Source organism: Sciurus vulgaris (genome assembly GCF_902686455.1).
Source record: "Sciurus vulgaris genome assembly, chromosome: 6".
NCBI lineage: Eukaryota > Metazoa > Chordata > Mammalia > Rodentia > Sciuridae > Sciurus > Sciurus vulgaris.
In genome coordinates this window covers 104,346,496-104,365,637 of record NC_136466.1, presented here as the reverse complement: position 1 = coordinate 104,365,637, position 19,142 = coordinate 104,346,496, and the positions used below count along the sequence as shown (strand labels likewise).

At 34.2% G+C, this 19,142-nt stretch overlaps 1 protein-coding gene across 5 annotated transcripts in view; it reads right to left on the bottom strand.

Moving 5' to 3' along the window:
- Positions 1 to 19,142, bottom strand: part of SSBP2 (single stranded DNA binding protein 2) — a 360,390-nt gene that overhangs the window by 223,794 nt on the left and 117,454 nt on the right. For all 5 annotated transcript variants that reach the window (XM_079145559.1, XM_079145558.1, XM_079145556.1 and 2 more), the window contains exon 2: positions 18,752 to 18,824. In XM_079145559.1, the coding sequence (XP_079001685.1) occupies positions 18,752 to 18,824 (73 nt within the window). The remainder of the gene's footprint in view (positions 1 to 18,751; positions 18,825 to 19,142) is intronic.

Below are 19,142 nucleotides of genomic sequence, written 5' to 3'. Positions count from 1 at the left end.
TTATGGAACCAACCTAGATGCCCTTCAATAGATGAATGGATAAAGAAAATGCAGTACATATACACAATGGAATATTACTCAGCCTTAAGGAAGAATGAAATTATGGCATTTGCAGGTAAATGGATGGAACTAGAAAATATCATTCTAAGTGAAATAAGCCAATCCAAAAAACCCAAAGGTCTAATGTTTTCTCTGATAAGCAGATACTGATAAATGGGGAGGAAGGAATGAAGGAACTTTGGATTGTGCAGAGGGGAGTGAGGGGAAGGGTGGGGCAGCAAGGATGGGAAAGACAGTAGAAGGAGACAGACATTATTACCCTAATACAGTATGATTACACTTCAGATGTGACTCAGTACCATATAAAGCCAGAGGAATGAGAAGTTATGTTCCATTTATGTACAATGTGCCAAAATGCATTCTCCTGTCATGTATAATTGGAACAATTTTAAAACAAAAAAAAAGGTAAATTTAATGGTTTTCATCATTTTCATATTATTCTTTGCTCTATTTTTCTGAGTACTCATTTTATATACAGATTTGTAGACTGAATTAGTCCATGAGAGAATACATCACCATTATTTTCCTGAATTTTCTTCCCACTATGCAGGTTATTAGGCTCTTGTCTCCACTCCAAATCCATCTTCCTGTTCAATCTGAGATGCTCAGGCTGGGGTCACTACCTTAATCCTTCATTAAATGGTTTCCTGCTAGGTTCCATTAACTGAGAGGCTCTTTTTAAGGAGAATGGAAATAGGAGAGAGAAGAGATGTGCTTCCCATTCCTTACTCTTCCTGTCAGCGTTGCCCCAGCATCAGCAATTCATTCCAGTGGACAACAGTTGGTTCCACTCTTAGCTTTTTCTATCACAACCAAAACCCATCTTTTCATGCCTCCTCAGAAGCACCAACACAGGTAGGCAACACCTCTACTCAAAGGTCTAAAGTCCAATTCCACAAAGCCCTACTGAGCTCATGAGGTACCAGCAGCCAGACAGCTCTTTCCTTAGAGGTCTAAGACTCAACTTTTGTAGGTTTTTCGCTCTAATTTTTTGATAACCACACTTCTTTCTTTTGATTCACCAGTCCTATTGATTACTGGGAATTATTGATTTCTGTGACTTTAGACATTCTGCATTCCCTTGCTTTTATAAACCTGTTTATTTTCCCATATTATATTCTCTCTTAATACACTTAATATTATTTTAATTAGCATATCTGGATCTTGATTGATATACCACCACACCATGGCCCCTCATAAAGTAAGAATACTAAAAATATACTCCTTTTAAGCAGAATGATATATGGCCATAAATTTAGCTTCTGTATATACTAGCTGTGTGAATTGGGGAAAGTTACTTAACTCTTCTGTGCCTCTAATTCCTCATCTATAAAATAGGATAATGGATAATAGTAGTTACCTACTTCCAAGGGTTACTGTGAGGAATAAACCTGTTAGTACATGAAAATCACTTAAGGAGTTACTGACATAGTCCATGCCTGATAACTATTAGCCACTGTGGTTATTTTTTTCTTTTACCCAGAAAAGCGCTGCTATAAAAATTTATTCCAATATCACTGTCACCAATACACAAAAACTCCAGTAATATTTCATATAAACTATTCAACTATTTAGGTACATGCTGAACAATTTTAACTTAGTAATCATAATAGTATAAAATACCTTGGTAGAAATCATATGTACAACTAGGAAAAAAGAGCTATCAGAGTTGAAACTAAGGAAAATTTTTCAATGCTTCTGGTAAAATGGAATAAGTAAATGTTAATCATTTAAACAAAATTAAGCTGTTATTTATTTTAAAAATTTGGGAATCAGTGTTCTGTTTAACTGACCATGTATTCAGATGAAAAAAAGGTAATCAACCTAAAGAGAACTTGACTTTTAAAAAACACATATGTATTGACACAAGCTAATTGCATGCTTATATAATACAGTGTGACATGTCAATTGATGTGTACAATATGTAATGGTAAAATCATGGTAACTGGTATTACCTATCACCCCAGACATTTATCATTTCTTTGTGTTGGGGACATTCAAAATCCTTTCTACTAGCTTTTTTGAAATATCCAATTAATTGTTGTCAACTATAGTTATCCTACTGTGCTTTAGAACATTAGAAGTTGTTCCTGTTTTCCAACTGCACCCCTGTACCTGTTAACAATCCTGTCTCCATCCTCCCCTTCCCTGCACCCTTCCAGGCTCACTACTTCTACCAGATCAACTTTTTAGCTTCCATATATAAGTAAGGAAATGCAGTATTTGTTTTTCTGTGCCTGACTTATTTCACTTAATACAATGTTCTCTAGGAGAACTCAACTTTTTTAATTTTTTAGTTTTAAATGGACACAATATCTTTATTTATTTTTTTATGTGGTGCTGAGGATCGAACCCAGTGCCTCACATGTGCAAGGCAAGCGCTTTACCACTGAGCTATGGCCCCAGCCCAAGAACTTAGCTTTTGAAGTCTGTCTGTCTGCCTTCCTGCCATCATTCCTTCCTTCCCTCCTGCCAATGAATCAGAAGGCATTTCAGGATCTTAAGGTACAGTACATCAAAATCACCATTATTAACATCAATATGAACATAAGTTATCACCAATGACTCAGGAATTTTCAAGAGACTTGGTTAATATGTAGACTAAGTTATACCTTAAGGATTGCATTTTAAAACAAATTTCTAATTTAAGGGGGTATGAATGAAGTAAGAGTTAAAAACAAACATGGTGATATTAACTTTCCAATTTTTATATTTCAGATGACTTTGAGTTCACATTATAAAAATTCAAAACAAAGTCAATATCTCTCAAAAATTAAAAGTTCACACTAAATGCACTTTACAAAGTAAATTTATAATTTTGAAATATTGATAGGTATTAATATGGGATCTATTCAAACCACTGGATAACAATGAACACAAAAGATAAAAGTCCCTTTCTTCAGATTATGTTTTGTAGGAAGGTGGACCATAAACTAATTAAAAGGGGGAGGGGGACAAATTTTGTTTATAGTAGAAGATGACAAATGGTACAGAGGGAACAAAGCAGTGAAGGGGCAGAGAAAAAAAGAGGAAAATAGTGAAGTCAGTTCATAATTTTAAATAATAAGATCCAGAAATGCCTCACAATAACTCTGCATATAAGCATGTTCCTTAGTTTTTTAGTTAAATAATAAAATGGTTTAACAATACTCAAAGTGGCAAAATTTGTTCAAAGTTCCTTAACATTATGTAAAAGTAAACAAATATAATCATATATTTCAAAAAAAGTCAACCAAATCTTTATATCATCTACTATAAAAGAACTCGTTATTTTATCCCCAAGAACGTTTAAAAAAAAACAACAAAAAAAAAACTTTAAAACATAACTCAGAAAGTGGCCCTAAATGGAGAAAGGAGGCAACTTTCTTTAAAGAAAGAACCAAAACCTTAAGCACCATTACTGTCATTGAAGCTGGTTGCATTTTTTAGAGTTCTTAATTACATAAAATGTAAAGTAATGAGAGCTTTGAAGTAGACAAGCAATTTACTCTCAAAAAACAAACTTTTCCAAATATTAGAAATGCAATAACCATTTTAAGAGTGTTAAATGAAGAACTTCCAGTAATTAATGAAGTTAGAAATACTAAGTATGAACAATAAACCAGGACGTTATATAAGCCAGACCCTAATTTGAATTCTCCTTAATAACAACATAAATATTTGTACATATGTCACTTTCATCTGATAATTTTAGTTAATCAATAGTGTGTCTTCTTGGTTCCTAAAAAAAATAAGAAATAGTACTTACAAAGATTTTTTATGGTTTGGATGTGAGGTGTCCCTCAAAAGTTCATGTGTGAGGCAATGCAAGAAGGCTTAGAGGAGAAATGATTGTCGAGAGCCTTAACCCAATCAGTGACTTAATCCCTTGGTAGGGATTAACTTGAGTGGTGACTGTAGGCTGGTATGGTAGGGTGTAACTGAAGGAGGTAGGTCCCTGAGGGTGTGCCTTTGGGTTACATATCTTGTGCTGTTGAGCAGAGCTTGCTTTCTCTGCTTCCTGGTACAATGTCTTGAGCTGCTTCCCTCTTTTACACTTTCCACCATGATGTCCTTGCCTGGCCTGAGGAATGGAGCCAGCTGTCTATTGAATGAGACTTCTGAAACTGAGCCCCAAAATAAACTTTTCCCCTTAAAATTGTTCTTGTCAGGTCTTTTGGTGGCAGCAGCAAAAAAAAAAAAAAAAAAAAAAAAAGCTAACTAAAACAAGAATTAAGAGAAATGAAACTCTGCTGTCCTGCGGAAATCATAATTTAGTCAAACCTGTCTCATTCTTCTTTTTACATTTTTTCATTAGCTTATGTCTCACTGAAAGGGCATAAGAATGGGAGCTCACAAATGTGTCCCATACACATTAATGTTCCTTATCACTGAAATCAAGCTAATCACTTAACAGCAAGTTTTTCGAAGTACTATTTTTGTATTTCATCTCAGTTCAATTTGACTTTGCATAATATACCAATAAAATAAAGCAAATACTGCTATTAGTTACTGCTTTTAATTAAAAGAAGAATTTGAGATAACTTATGGAGGACTTAAAGTGACATACTAGGTCTCAGTACCAGGGTGTGCTGGTGGTAGGATTAGACTCACAATCTAACAAGTCCCGCTGCACTGTCACTAAACAGTCTCCCTCATACACTTCCACAACCAATCACCAGTTATTTCAGGAGGTAAAATACTCTAAGAAACTACCTGTATGGCTTATATTTGGTGTGGTCTTTTATGTGAAGTCTGAAAAACAATCTGTGTGTATTTTTTAAATAGTATATCTTATTGTTCCTTAAAGAAACTCAAAATACTTAACATATATCATTGCTTTCTGCCTCATAACATTTTTACTATATAGTAAGTGGAATTCATCTTTTTCACCTTAAGTTACAAATCTGTGCCAGAAGTAGTTAGAACATTGATCCATTATACTGAACTGAGAAGTCATCCTTTTATAGTTATTAAATGAACAAGTAAAGCCATGCGTTAAGTATTTGCAAAGAAGAAAGAGTTCTACCCAGAAATAGGTTTCTATACTGAATGGTGTTGTCTCTAAACACATCTCTGTTCTAGATATTACTTGTTTACAGAAAGCATGAAATAGTGCTCAAAACAAGTTTAACCCTGCACTGTAGAAAACTAAGCCACATTCATTGCAGCATTCTTAGAAAAAATAGAAATTAGAAACAACCTGAGAAATATTCACCAACAGTGATTATAAGTTTTGATGCATGTGAGTGCATTTGGATGCATGTAAATTTACTACTATTTTCTAGAAAAGATAATAGAAGACTTCCATTTTAAAATTTATTCATCTATGTATTTATTCTTTTAACAAACAAGCATTCATGATTGGTAGTTTTGAGAAATGGACAAAAAAAAAAAAAATACCCCTAAATGCCAATTGTCATTTTAGAAAAAATGTTTCTGTTATTTATGAGGAGACATTTTCTGTAGTACTGCTTCATTGACTTCAGGCTCAGTTAGATGTTTGGGTAGCATCTATATCAACAAGTTCTCCCCCATTATCCAGTTTTTCCTTTTTCTATTATCATAGTCCCAATGTGTATTTCCTGTTGAACTATCCACCTCTTTTCCATCCATCATTGGGCCAGCTACAGGCTGTATTCTCTGGTGACTTTATATACATCTTGAGACCCATTCATCTGTCATATTTCTGCATTAGAGTTCCTTGTCTGTGATTATGCTGTTTCTATCAAAAGATCTAGCATTTTCAGCATTTCTATTCAGACCAAACACTGAATCATGAACAAGATATACTGAGGGGAAAAAATGGCCTCAAGGTATAATTATAAATTATATACTATCTGATATAGCAATTATTCTAGTAATTTATCCTATAATACATAAATATAGTCAGGTGTGCAAAGTTTTATATATGTACATATATATTTCTTCACATATATGAAATAGTCTTTATTAAAGCATTATTTATAATTGCAAAAGACAGGAAATAATCTAAATTTCCATCAGTAGGGACTTGATGAAATATATCACAACATATTTCTTCATAGAATGAAATATTCTACAACCATAAAAGGAGAATTATGACATTTCATGAATCAATGTAAAACAATTTCCAATATCTAACAAGAAACAAAACAATCAAAACATAGAACAATGTGTACAATAAACTAACATATGTGCAAAAAAATGATACACACAAACAAATAGGTGTGCTCATATGCACACACAAGCTCACACACATTTGCTTAACTTTTCATCTTTATTTGCTTCTGGCAAGGTATGCTGCTACTAATAATTTACATATTGTCTCTCAGCTCCAAATCCACCTTTCTATACTCTATTTTATACTTATAGCTGGGATTCTGGAAATTATATTTCTTATTCTCCTTGCCAGCTGGCTTCCTGTTAAGTTCTGACATCAGGAGACACTAGCAGGAGATCAAAAGGCAGGAAGAAGGAGAGAAACTTCCTGTGTCTGACTTCAAAAGTGAAGCTATTGGAGCAGCAGCGCAGGCAACAGCAGGAATGGGGTAATTCTGGGTGTTAGCAGCAACACTTTTGGAAGTTCTGGGCCTTGTCATAATAGTATCTTTTTGGCAGATCCAAACCTATTTCAACAATATCTACTAACAGCGTAGTAGCAGGTTAGAAACTCGTGGGATCCAAACTTTTCAGAGTATTCCTAATCTTTCATGATAGTTTTTTGAATTGAATGAATATTCGAAATTCTTTTAATACCATAAAAAGGAAATAAACAGTTCCTGCATTAAGAGACTCTGTATACCTATATACAAATTTGTTCCCAGATAAAATTGTTGAGACTTCTAACTTAGATGTAACCTAACATTCCCACGAATTTTCTAAAATATTCCATGTATTGGGTGCATCTCTACACTAAACTAAATGTAAATAAAAAATAAATTTAAGTAAAATATTTTATATCTCAATTCAAAAATTAAAACCAACATAAGTTTAACAGGAAAAGAAATCTGACTGTACTTTGAAGTAGAGAATCTAAAACTATGCTATTTGACATGATACCCACTATTCACATGTGGCTCCCATAATTTAAAATTATTAACTTAATATTCCTTATTTGCACCAGCCACATGTGCCAAGTACTCAATAGTCACATATGATTAGTAGGGACCTCATTAGACAGCACAGATATCCTTTTTATAATCACAGAAAATTTTATGGGGCAGTGCTGCTTGCTTTAGAAGGAAGGAAGATGCCTCTCATAAAGGAAAATATTTTTACTAGGAAAACTCCTTAATGGACCTTTCCTATTTCTATTTTTTAACTTTTGGTTCTATTCTTTGATCCATAAAACAGAGATCCTTAGGAATGGTATGAGAGAAAAGAATTCTAAAAAGCAAAACAAATACTCAATGTTATGGTGTGGATATGAGGTGACCCCCAAAAGCTCCAATGTTAATGCAAGAATATTCAAAGATGGAATGATTAGATTATGAGACTATGACCTGATCAGTTTACCATAGTTCGAATGGACTGACTGGTGGGGCAAATATAACAGATGAGTCACTGGGGGCATGCCCTAGAAGGGGTTCATCTTCTGTTGAGCATTATGGCACATGTCTATAATCCCAGTGACTCAGGAGACTGAGGCAGGAGGATTGCAAATTCAAAGCCAGTCTTAGCCACTAAGCAACTCTAAGCAACTTAGCAAGACCCTGTTTCAAAATATAAAAAGTTCTTTCAAAAAAATTTTAAGGGCTGGGGCTGTGGCTCAATGGTCAAGTGCCCCTGGGTTCAATGCCTCATACCCCAAAAAAAAAAAAAAAACACCCTCCCCCCACCCCCCTGCTTCGTGGCTACCTTGAACAGAGTATCACTCTTCCACCATGGCCCTTCTGCCATGATGTTTCGTCTCATCTTGGGCCCAAAGCACTGAAGTCAGCTGACCATGGAATAAGTCTCTAAAAACGTGAGCTCAAAATAAAGCTTTCCTCATCTCAGTTGTTCTGTCAGGGCACAGCAACAAAGAGCTAACACACTTGTTAATCCTTGTTATTATTCTACATAAGAATTTAGGAGGCTGATAATGATATCTCAGGAAGAATGCTGGGTTTCCCAGGGGGATTCAGAAAAAGAGAAAGTGGGAGAGGTTTCAAGGAGTCAAGAGGATTAAAGGCAAATTGCACCGATAGGGAAATAGCTAGTGAGAAACTCTTTGTTGGCAATATCACAAAAAGAGTTGAGACCTAATTTTCAAGTTAATGTTGCTGCCCATACAATGCTTAATTTTTTTTCAGTTATCCCCTGACCTTCTATAAGAATCCTTTACATACAAGAGCATGAGTTAATAGAGCTTGTAGGTTATAAAGGAAACAAAATTTCAGGCATAATAAAAAAGATTAACCTTAAGAGGGAGCAGCAGAATAAACTATAATACTCAACAGGACCAAGAAATTACAGCAAGAAAACCTTAAGGTGCCTGCACATAAGGCTCAGAGATGTTGGAGAAAACTTGACAGCCTACAATACAATATTAGGGACTAGAGTGGGAGCCATTTTGATGGAAAGGGTAGTATCAAAAGGTAGGAGGACTGTGGGGCACCCAGGTGAAAGACAGGTGGTACATATATGTACAGATAGGATATATATTGACCCCTGACTCTAAAAAAGAAATTACATTAGATAGAAAAATATAATTACACAATTTTAAAAATAACACTTTGGATTATTACTACCTGCCAAGAACCAGTCTAAGCAACTTATGTACATTATTCATTTAAACCTTAGTACAACTCAGAAGCATTATTATGATTGTTTCTTTCTATAATTAAGAAAACCAAGTTAGTAAGTAGGAAAGATATAAAACATAATTCAACCCAGAAAGTCTGGCCCAAAGCTATTACTTTTTTTTTTTTTTTTTTGACCTTCTCATAACTTCACCCATAACAATGAGTCCATACAAGTAAAAGAAATGGCCAAGAAAATCCTGAGTCCGAAGAGCTCATTAAACATCATATTCACTCACATCCTGAGAAAAGTTGGAAGAGGTATTCTACCTTCCCTTGAACCAGAGTGAGAACGTTTGATCTCTAAATAACTGGTATCTGGAAAGCAAAATGGAGAGTCCTTAGAAAATTTGGAATGGAACCACCATTTGATCCACTATCCCACTCCTTGTCCTATACCCAAAAGACTTAAAATTCACATACTACAGTGATGTAGCCACATCAATGTTTATAGTAGGTCAATTCACAATAGCTAGATTGTGGAACCAACTTAGATGCCCTTCATTAGATGGATGGATAAAGAAACTGTGGTATATATACACAATGGAATACTACTCAGTCACAGAGAAGAATAAAATTGTGGCATTTGCAGGTAAATGGATGGAGTTGAAGAATAACATGCTAAGTGAAATAAGCCAATCCCAAAAAAACAAAGGTCAAATGTTTTCTCTGATGAGTGGATGATGATACATAACAGTGGGGGGGTGATAAGGGAAGAATGGCAGGAAGGATGGATTGTGTAGAGGGAAATGAGAGATGGAAAGGGGTGAGGGGAAGGAAAGGTAATGGAATGAGACAAACATCATTACCATATGTACGTGTATGATTACACAAACGGTGTGACTCTACTTCATGTACAACCACAAAAATGAAAAAGTTGTACCCAATTTGTGTACAATGAATCAAAAGAATAATAGTAATAATTGGTGCACTTAATCATTTCATTTTTACCACAATAATCAACAGAAATAAGCATATCTCTCCATTTTAAGATCTTTGTGTAACAGTTCTGAATGAGGTAAAAACCTTGGAATAGACTAGAGAGAATCTAGACAAGATAGTCTTTTAGGGCTAAACTAGTTAAGATTCATTCTACAATAAGCAACCTTACACTTCCACATGACCCGGGAAAAAATTAAAAGACAGCAATCCTAAGTAATATAAAGAGTTTTAAAATATTATATTCTCTTATTTTTTACTCTGCATATGTAAGAAATAAGGTCACACAGACATCAGAGTACAGTTATAATGATGTTATTCATTTTACTTTAAAACTTTCGAAAAGTTCATCTAACTAAGAAGATAAAGTGCAAACCACCTGGTATAGTATATAAGGTCTTCATGTACCAGCCCTGGCAGATTGTACTACCAGCTTAGAAAAGAGCCTGAAAAAGCTTCCCAAGAATAGGGATTTCTAAGCTTTCTGAGAAAAGAAGGGAAGGGAGAACTTAGGCAGAAGGAATGCACCACTGAGGAAAGCCCAGATGACAGAAACTTCATAGTATATGCAGATAAACACAAGCAGCTAGATATTGCAGAAATTAAAAATGTGAGGGAGGAAATAGCAAGTTATTGAAATTTAACCAACCGAAATTATTAAGAATGCTAGGGTATACTCAGCAATGAGCTATTACAAATCTAGCTCCAGGGATCCCTCTCTAAACTCAGATAATTTAAGAGAATGTATTTTATATATTTTAATTTTCAATAGTACAAAATAATGTATATTTGCATATATATTTAAATGTTAAAAATTCCATGATTTAGGATGAAATCTCCTTTGATTCCTTTAACTAAAGCATTCACACTCCAAAACACATTGTATAAGTTTTCCATAATGTAAGAGAATAACACCTATTCATTTGGACTTAAACTGACAGACTGCCAAAATGTTGTCTAGTAAAACAAAATACTGATGTATAAAATTTATATAGAAACTCTTGAACAGAAAATAATGTTTTAGAGATCTTCACTAATTAATTGATTAAGTAATAACATGTTAAAGCCAAACCTCTAAAATTCCTAATTTCCAAATAGGGCCTGCTAATTCACATAAACTAACTAGAAATAGCATTGTTTCATATGGGTTTGGGGAGCAAATTACTCTCAAGAAAGCTATACATCATGATGGGCACTATGGGCAATGGGTTGCCTTTTGTGTCCCTGATCTGGTAGGGTACACACTCATATCACTAGACAAAATGTGATTTCAAGTAGCACTGCCCAATAGAAATATAAACTTGGGTTACAAATAAGGGTCATCTATGTCATTTTAAATTTTCAAAGAGCCATATTAAAAAGATAAAATTAATTTTATTAATATATTTCATTTTATCCAATATATCCAAAATATTAATATATGGTCAAATTCTTTTTAAAAGTAATAATGATATTTATATTATTTGTTCAAAATGAGCCTTTAAAATGTAATGTGTACTTCACAAACAGCACTTATCAATTTCATTAGTTACATTTCAAGTGCTCAAAATCTACATATAGCTAGTGGCTACCATATTGTACAGCAGAGATATAGAGGAAAAAACATGGACCTTAGAATTAATATGGACCTAGGTTTGAATTCTAGTTCTATAATTCTCTAAGCTGTGTAACTATGACACATTTATATAAGTTCTCTTAGTCCTATTGTTCTAGTGAATAAAACAGCAATAATATGCCTTATAAATTTCTTAAAAGAATGAGAGGGAACTTTGAAGATGGCACTCCAAGTTGTACCTGGCTCAGGACCAAAGCACACAACTCAGGTGTACAGCTTCACAGAGAGGCGGAAAATAGTATTACAGACATCAAAGGACAGTTCATATAAAGTTGTACATCTGTTGCTGACATAAGTGCCACTCCTGGCTCCCCCACCCCACTTCTAAGAGGTTCTGGAAAGAGATTGGGACACTTCAAAATCAGAGTACAGATCCTGCAGCTGAGAAATACTCACATCTCAACCAAGCAACAGTGAATCCTGATCCACACACAATCTACTCCACCTTAGCCCTAATATTACTTCAACTCAAGTGAGCAGACAAAAGTCCCAACCAACAACAAGGACCCAATGAGCAACAATCTGAGAGGACATCAGGTCCCACGCTGTAGCATCTACTTGTATCACAAAAAGAAGTTGCGGGACGTGGTGGCACACACCTGTAATCCCAGTGGCTCAAGGGACTGAGGCATGAGGATTGAGTGTTCAAAGCCAGCCTCTGTAAAAGTGAGGCACGGAGCAACTCAGTGAAACCCTGTCTCTAAATAAAATACAAAAAATAGAGCTGGGGATGTGGCTCATTGACCAAGTACCCCTGAGTTCAATCCCTGGTACACACCCTCACCCCCCAAAAAAACCAGAGAAGTCCCAGAATAAATATGATAATTACGCACAAAAGGATATGCATAAAAAGAGGTAGGGGAATCCACCTCAAATGATGCGCAAGTTGAAGACTCCTGAAAACGTGAGGAAATAGACAAACAAATCTCTTCCCAAAATCCACAATCCCCCAACAAAGGATCCCACTGATAATGAGACGGGTGAAATCCCAGATAAATATTATAAAAAACTGACTACCAAAATGTTCAATGATCTAAAAGAAGATCTAAGGAAGGAAGGAAGAGAGCAGTTACAGGAACACAGCACTGAGGAAAGCCCAGATGACAGAAACTTTATGATATCTATAGGCAAACACAAGCAGTTAGCACAATCAAACACAATTACAGGAGATGAAAAACCACTTTAATAAATGAACAGAAATAGTACAAAGAAACTAAGCCAGAACTCCTAGAAATGAAGGACATAATTAATCAAATTAAAAATTCACTTGACAGGCTGGGGATATAGTTCAGTTGGTAGAGTGCTTGCCATGCAAGCACAAGGCCCTGGGTTTAATCCCCAGTACCACAAAAAAAAAAAAAAAAAAAAAAAAAAAAAATCACTTGAAGACATCACTAATACACCACTAACAGATTAGAATGCACAGAAAATAGAACCTCAGCCCTTAAAGACAGAATTTCAGGCCCTGAAGACAGACTATATGATCTTGAAAACACATAATGCAATAAAGGAGAAAAAAATTATAGAATATGACCAGAATATAAAAGAACTCTGAGACAACATTAAAAATCAAACCTGAGGAACACTTGGATAGAGAGAACATGACGTACAAACTAAAGGACACAAAGAACATTTTCAATAAGGTAGTTCCAAAAAACTTTTTCCCAGATGAGAAATGAGATATACAGGGCTGGGAAGATAGCTCAGTTGGTAGAGTGCTTGCCTTGCAAGCACAAGGCCCTGGATTCGATCCCTGGCACCGCAAAAAAAAAAAAAAAAAAAAAAAAAGAAATGAGATGTACATCCACACTACAGGAAGTTACAGGACTCCAAATAGATCTATTAAAAAGAGAAGCTTGCCACAACCTATCACAGCCAAAATGCCTAACACAGAAAATAAGGAAGGAATATTAGAAGTTGCAAGAGAAAATCATCAGGTCACATTAGAGGCAAACCAATAAGGCTCACTTCTGATTTCTCAGCCCAGATCATAAAATCAAGGAGGGCCTGGAATGAGATATCCCAAGCCCCTAAAAAGAAAGTAACTGTCAGCTGTTGTGACTATACTATACACAGCAAAGTTCAGTTTTCAAATTCCAGAGGCAAATAAAAACTTTCCAGACAAAAATTAACTAAAAGAATTATGAGCCACCAATCAAGCACCACAAAGAATACTAAAGGAACCTAAAAAACAATTCCCAAACTTCCCAGAGGAAAGTTCAATAGAGGAATAACCTACTAAATGATAACCAAGGCAGAATAAAACACAGCAAAACACCAAAATGACAGAAACCACAAACACATATTCATACTAATGCTGAATATTAATGGTCTCAACTCCCCAATTAAAAAGACACAGATTAGTAGAATGATCAAAAAATAAGATTCAACTATATGCTATTTACAAAAGACTCATCTAATAGGCAAAGACATTCACAGGTAAAAGGAAGGAAAAAAATTTCGATGCATACGGACCACTAAAACAAAAAGGAGTAGCTACTCTCTTATCTCACAAAGCTGATTTCAAACAAAAAATAATCAAAAGGACAAAAAAGGTGACAACATTCTAGAAAGGGAATAATCCAACAAGAAGAGACAAAGATAGTAATATTAATGCCCAAAATTAAATGCATCTAATTACATTTTTAAAAAAAACACATTTTTTAAAATAAAACAAAAACCTCCATGAAAACTGAATAAATCCCACATAGACTCCAACACAATAATACTGGGTGATTTCAACACACCTTTATTACCAATAGGCCATCAAAACATAAAATCAATAAATATATCTCCAACCTAAATAATATTCTAAATCAAATGGAATCTAATATATCTATAGACTATTCCATCCCAAAACTGCATGAACTCATGTTCTTCTCAGCTATACATGGAGCTTTTTCTAAACTACACATCATATTCTAGGCCACAAAGCAAATCTTAGCAATACCAAAAAAAAAAAAAAATCAATGTAATCCCATGTATCCTATCAGATCATAATGGCCTGAAGGTACATACAAATCAGCAGCAAAAAAATAAGAGAGTCTGGGGTTGTGGCTCAATAGTAGAGCCACTTGCCTAGCATGTTTGAGGCACTGAATTTGATTCTCGCACTGCATATAAATAAAATGAATTTTAAAAAGGTCCAACAACAACTAAAAGAAAGAAAAATAATAGAAACCACATAAACTTGGTGATTGAACAATACTCTCTTAAATGAAAAATGGATCAAAGAAGAAATGAGAATAGAAATAGAGAGATTCTTAGAAATAAATGAGAACAGAGATACAACATTTCAAAATCCCTGGGAGAGCAGGAACACAGTTCTAAGAGGCAAATTTATAGCACTGAGTGCTTACATTAAAAATCGAGATCTCAAATAAATAAGAGTATGCTCCACCTGAAGGCCTTAGAAAAAGAACAAATTCCAAAATCAGTAGGAAATAGGAAATAATTAAGATCAGAGCCAAAATCAATGAAACAGTGAATAAAAAATCAATACATAGGATCAATGCAACAAGAGTTGGTTCTTTGAAAAGATAAATAAGATGGACAAACTCCAAATCAAACTAACCAAAAGTAAGAGCGAGAAGAGCCAAATCAACAAGAACAGAGGTGAAAACGGCATATATCACCACAGACCCTTCTGAAATCCAAAGGATTATCAGAACCTATTTTGAAAATTTGTACTCTAATAAACTGGAAAATCTGGAAGACACTGACAAATTTCTAGACACAAATGACCTGCCCAAATTGAATCAGAAAGATATAGGAGACCCAAACAGACCAATATCAAGTAATGAAATTGAAACAGCAATTAAAAGCCTCCAAAAGAGAAACCCAGGACCAGATGGATTCTCAGCTGAGTTCTACAAAACTTACAGAACTAGTACCAGTCTTTCTAAAACTATTCCATGAATTGGAAGGGGAGGGAACACTCCAATTACATTATGTGAAGCCAAACAGACAAAGATGCATCAAGGAAAGAAAAACTACACATCAATATCCCTGATGAATATAGACACAAAAACCCTTAGTCATATATTAGCAAACTGCATTTTAAAAAACACATCAAAAGATAATACACCATGATAATAGAAAAAGATAATACATCAAGTGGGTTTAATTCTAAGGATGAAAATTGGTTCAACATTATGCAAATCAATAAATGTAATTCATCACTTAAATAAGATTAAGGACAAAATCACATGATCATCTCAATAGATACAGAAAAGGCCTTTGATAAAAACCCAACACTCATTCATGTTAAAAAAAAAAAAACTAGAGCAGCTAGGGATCAAAAGAACTTGCTTTAACATCATAAAGGCCATTAATGACAAAACCAAAGCCAACATCATACTAAATGGGGCAAAGCTATAAGCATTTCCTCTAAAGTCAGGAATAAGACAAAGCTGTTCATTCTCACCACTCCAATGCAATATAGTTCTCAAAACATTATCCAGAGTGATCAGGCAAGAAAAGGAAATCAAAGGTATACAAATAGAAAAAGAAAAAGACAAACTATCATAGTTTGTTGACAATATACCTAGAAATCCAAAATCTATATCATAAGACTTCTAGAGCTTATAAATGAATTTAGCAAAGTAGCAGGATGCAAGATCAACACCCATAAATCAATAGTTCTCCTATACTCCAAACAGTGTTTCAGTTGAAGAAGAAATCAGGAGAATCATCCCATTACAATAACCTCCAAAAAATTAAATACTTGGGAGTTTAATCTAACCAAGGAGGGTAAAGAGCTGTACAATGAAAATTCTAGAATACTGAAGAAAAAAATTGAAGAAGACCTTAGAAGATGGAAAGACATCACATGTTTCCTGGATAGGCAGAGTCATATTATCAAACGGCCATACTCCCAAAAGGCAATACAGATTCAATGCAAGCCCCATCAAAATACTGTTAACATTCTTCACAGAATTAGCAAAAATGATTCTTAATTCATTTGAAAGAATAAGAGACCTAGAATAGCCAAATCAATACCAAGCAATAAACCAAAGCAAGAAACTTCACAATACCTGATCTGAAATTATACTACAGAACAGTTAGTAAAAACAAAAACAAAAACAGCATTCTATTGCATAAAAAATAGGACATGAGACCAATGGAACAGAATAGAAGACACAGAGACAAATCAATATTGTACAGTCATCTGATATTTGACAGATGTGCCAAACTTATGTTTGGAGAAGAGACAACCTTTGTAACAAATGGTGCTAGGATAACTGGATATAGTAGAAAATGAAACTAGACCCCCATCTCTCAACCTTCACAGGAGTCAAATCAAAATGTTTTCAAGATTTGGGAATTAGACCAGAAATCATACCAATGTAGGAAAAAAACACAGGGTCAAACACTTTGTCACATAGGTGCTGGTACCAAGTACCTTAACAAGATCCCCAAAGTACAAAAATTACAACCAAGAATCAATAAGTAAGATGCCATAAAACTAATAAAACTTACGCAAATCAAAGGAAAAAACTAAGAGCATGAAGAGAGAGCCAACAGAATGGAGAGAAAATTTTGGTCAGCTACTCCTCTGATTGGAAATTAATATCCAGAATATATAAAGAACCCAAAAAACTTAACACCAAAAAAACATCAATCAACAAAATAGGCTAAAAGAACTAAGTAGAAAACTTCTCAAAAGAAGAAACAAATGGCAACCAATACGTGAAAAAATGTTCAACATCTCTGGCAATCGGGGAAATGCCAAATTGAAACTACACTAAGATTTCACTCTTACTCCAGTGAGAATGGCAATGATCAAGAATACAAGTAATAATAAATCTGGGTGTGGTTGTGGGGGGAAAAGGTACACTTAACATTGTTAGTGGAACTGTAGACTAGTTCAACAAATCTGGAAAGCACTATGAAGAATCCTCAAAAAACGAGATATAGAACAATGACCCAGCTATCCCACTCCTTGGCATTTTCCCAAAAGATCTAAAATTGTAATACCACAGTGATAACAGCCACCTCAATGTTTACTGCAGCATAATTCACAAGAGATAAATTATGGAATCAACTCAGGTGCCCATCAGTAGATGAATGGATTAAGAAATTGTGATATATATATATATATGGAATGGAGTTCTAACTCAACCTTAAACAAAAATAAAATTATGGCATTTGCTGGTAAATGGATGGAAATGGAGAATATCATGCTAAGTGAAATAAGCCAAACTCAGAAACTCAAAGGTTAAATGTTTTCTCTCACATGCAAGAAGCTAGAGTAAAATAAATGAAAGGGGGAGGGAAGGACTGGATAACATAAAGGAAACATGAGTAATGTAGAAGGAGATCAAGAGACAGACAAAGTGGAGAGAGAAGTAAGAGGAGGAAATGCAGAATGAATTATTTAAAGACCATGTTATGTGGGTTTCATTCTAGGGATGAAAATTTGGTTCAACATTATGCATTGCACCTCAGTAGTCAAGTGCTTGACTAGCATGCGTGAGGTACCAGGTGCAATCCTCAGCACCATATAAAAAACACATATATATAAATAATGTAAAATAAAGGTATTGCGTCCATCTACAAGTAAAAGAAATTTTTAATCATGTTATGTGCATAAATAAATATAACACACAGAACTTCACCATTACATAGTTGGAAAGAACCAATCAAATATAAATCAAGAGACAAGTGAAAGGAAGTCTAGTAGAATAGAGGAAGGTATACGAGAGAGGGGAAAGAGAATGGGAAGGAAAAGGGGGAGGGCTAAGGGAGGATTATGAATTGAGATCAAATTCCATGCATGTATGAGTTTGTTGAGATGAATCCAAACACTACATATTACTATAAAACTCTAATAAAAAAATAATTGGAAGTAACATATGTGATGTACTTTGGCACATTATGTGCCTTCCACATAACAGAACTCAGTACCCTTGTCATCCCTATCAATATAATGTAAACTTTCTCAGTAAGAGAAAGTTTAAATGCAAAGCAGAAAAAAGTGAAGGAGGAGAAGAGAAATATTAACAAATCATCAAAATAAGATTATCAAAATATTTTTAAAGCAATCAACTATTACCTATGCAAAATAAAAGCAAACAAAAACCATATTTTCCAAAATTGAAAACAATGATCAAATAAAATGCTGTTAGAACTAGAGGTATGGTAGTTTTTTAAGCAAATTTCTTGATTATTGTTGTCATGCAAGGGTGGCTAGGTTACTGAGTGGCACAGAAATGGCATTTTGCATACTAAAAATGCTGATATATAACCTACAAAGACTATATTACACATATTGATAACTGAGCATTCAATATATAATGTAAAACATTTTTTCAAATAATTGTCAAAAATATATTTTTCATTCATTTACATAAAAAATCAAAGTGCAATGCAGAAAATATATAAAACATACCTCTGATAAAAATGTTTGGGCCGATTTCTGAGCTCCTACATGGAGCAGATATTCATATACATAGAGTGCTAACCTGGAAAATGAACAAAACATTTGTTGAGAAGACGAATATGTAAAATTCATTCTTCAAATCTTTTCACAGCAAAAATATTTTATATTCTAACACTGAAAGAAAATAAACCCTTCCTATACCATTTTAATGGGAATTTATGTTTTTATATTAAGAAAGAATTTAAATTAATTAAAATAGTATATAAAGAAAAATATTTTGGGGGGAGAAGAAATATTAAAATATAGATTTTTCTCTTGAATCATCTCACTTATCAAAACCTCACTGCTCATTTTATACTTAAAAATTTATAACTAAACATTAATAAGCTCTTAAAATTAT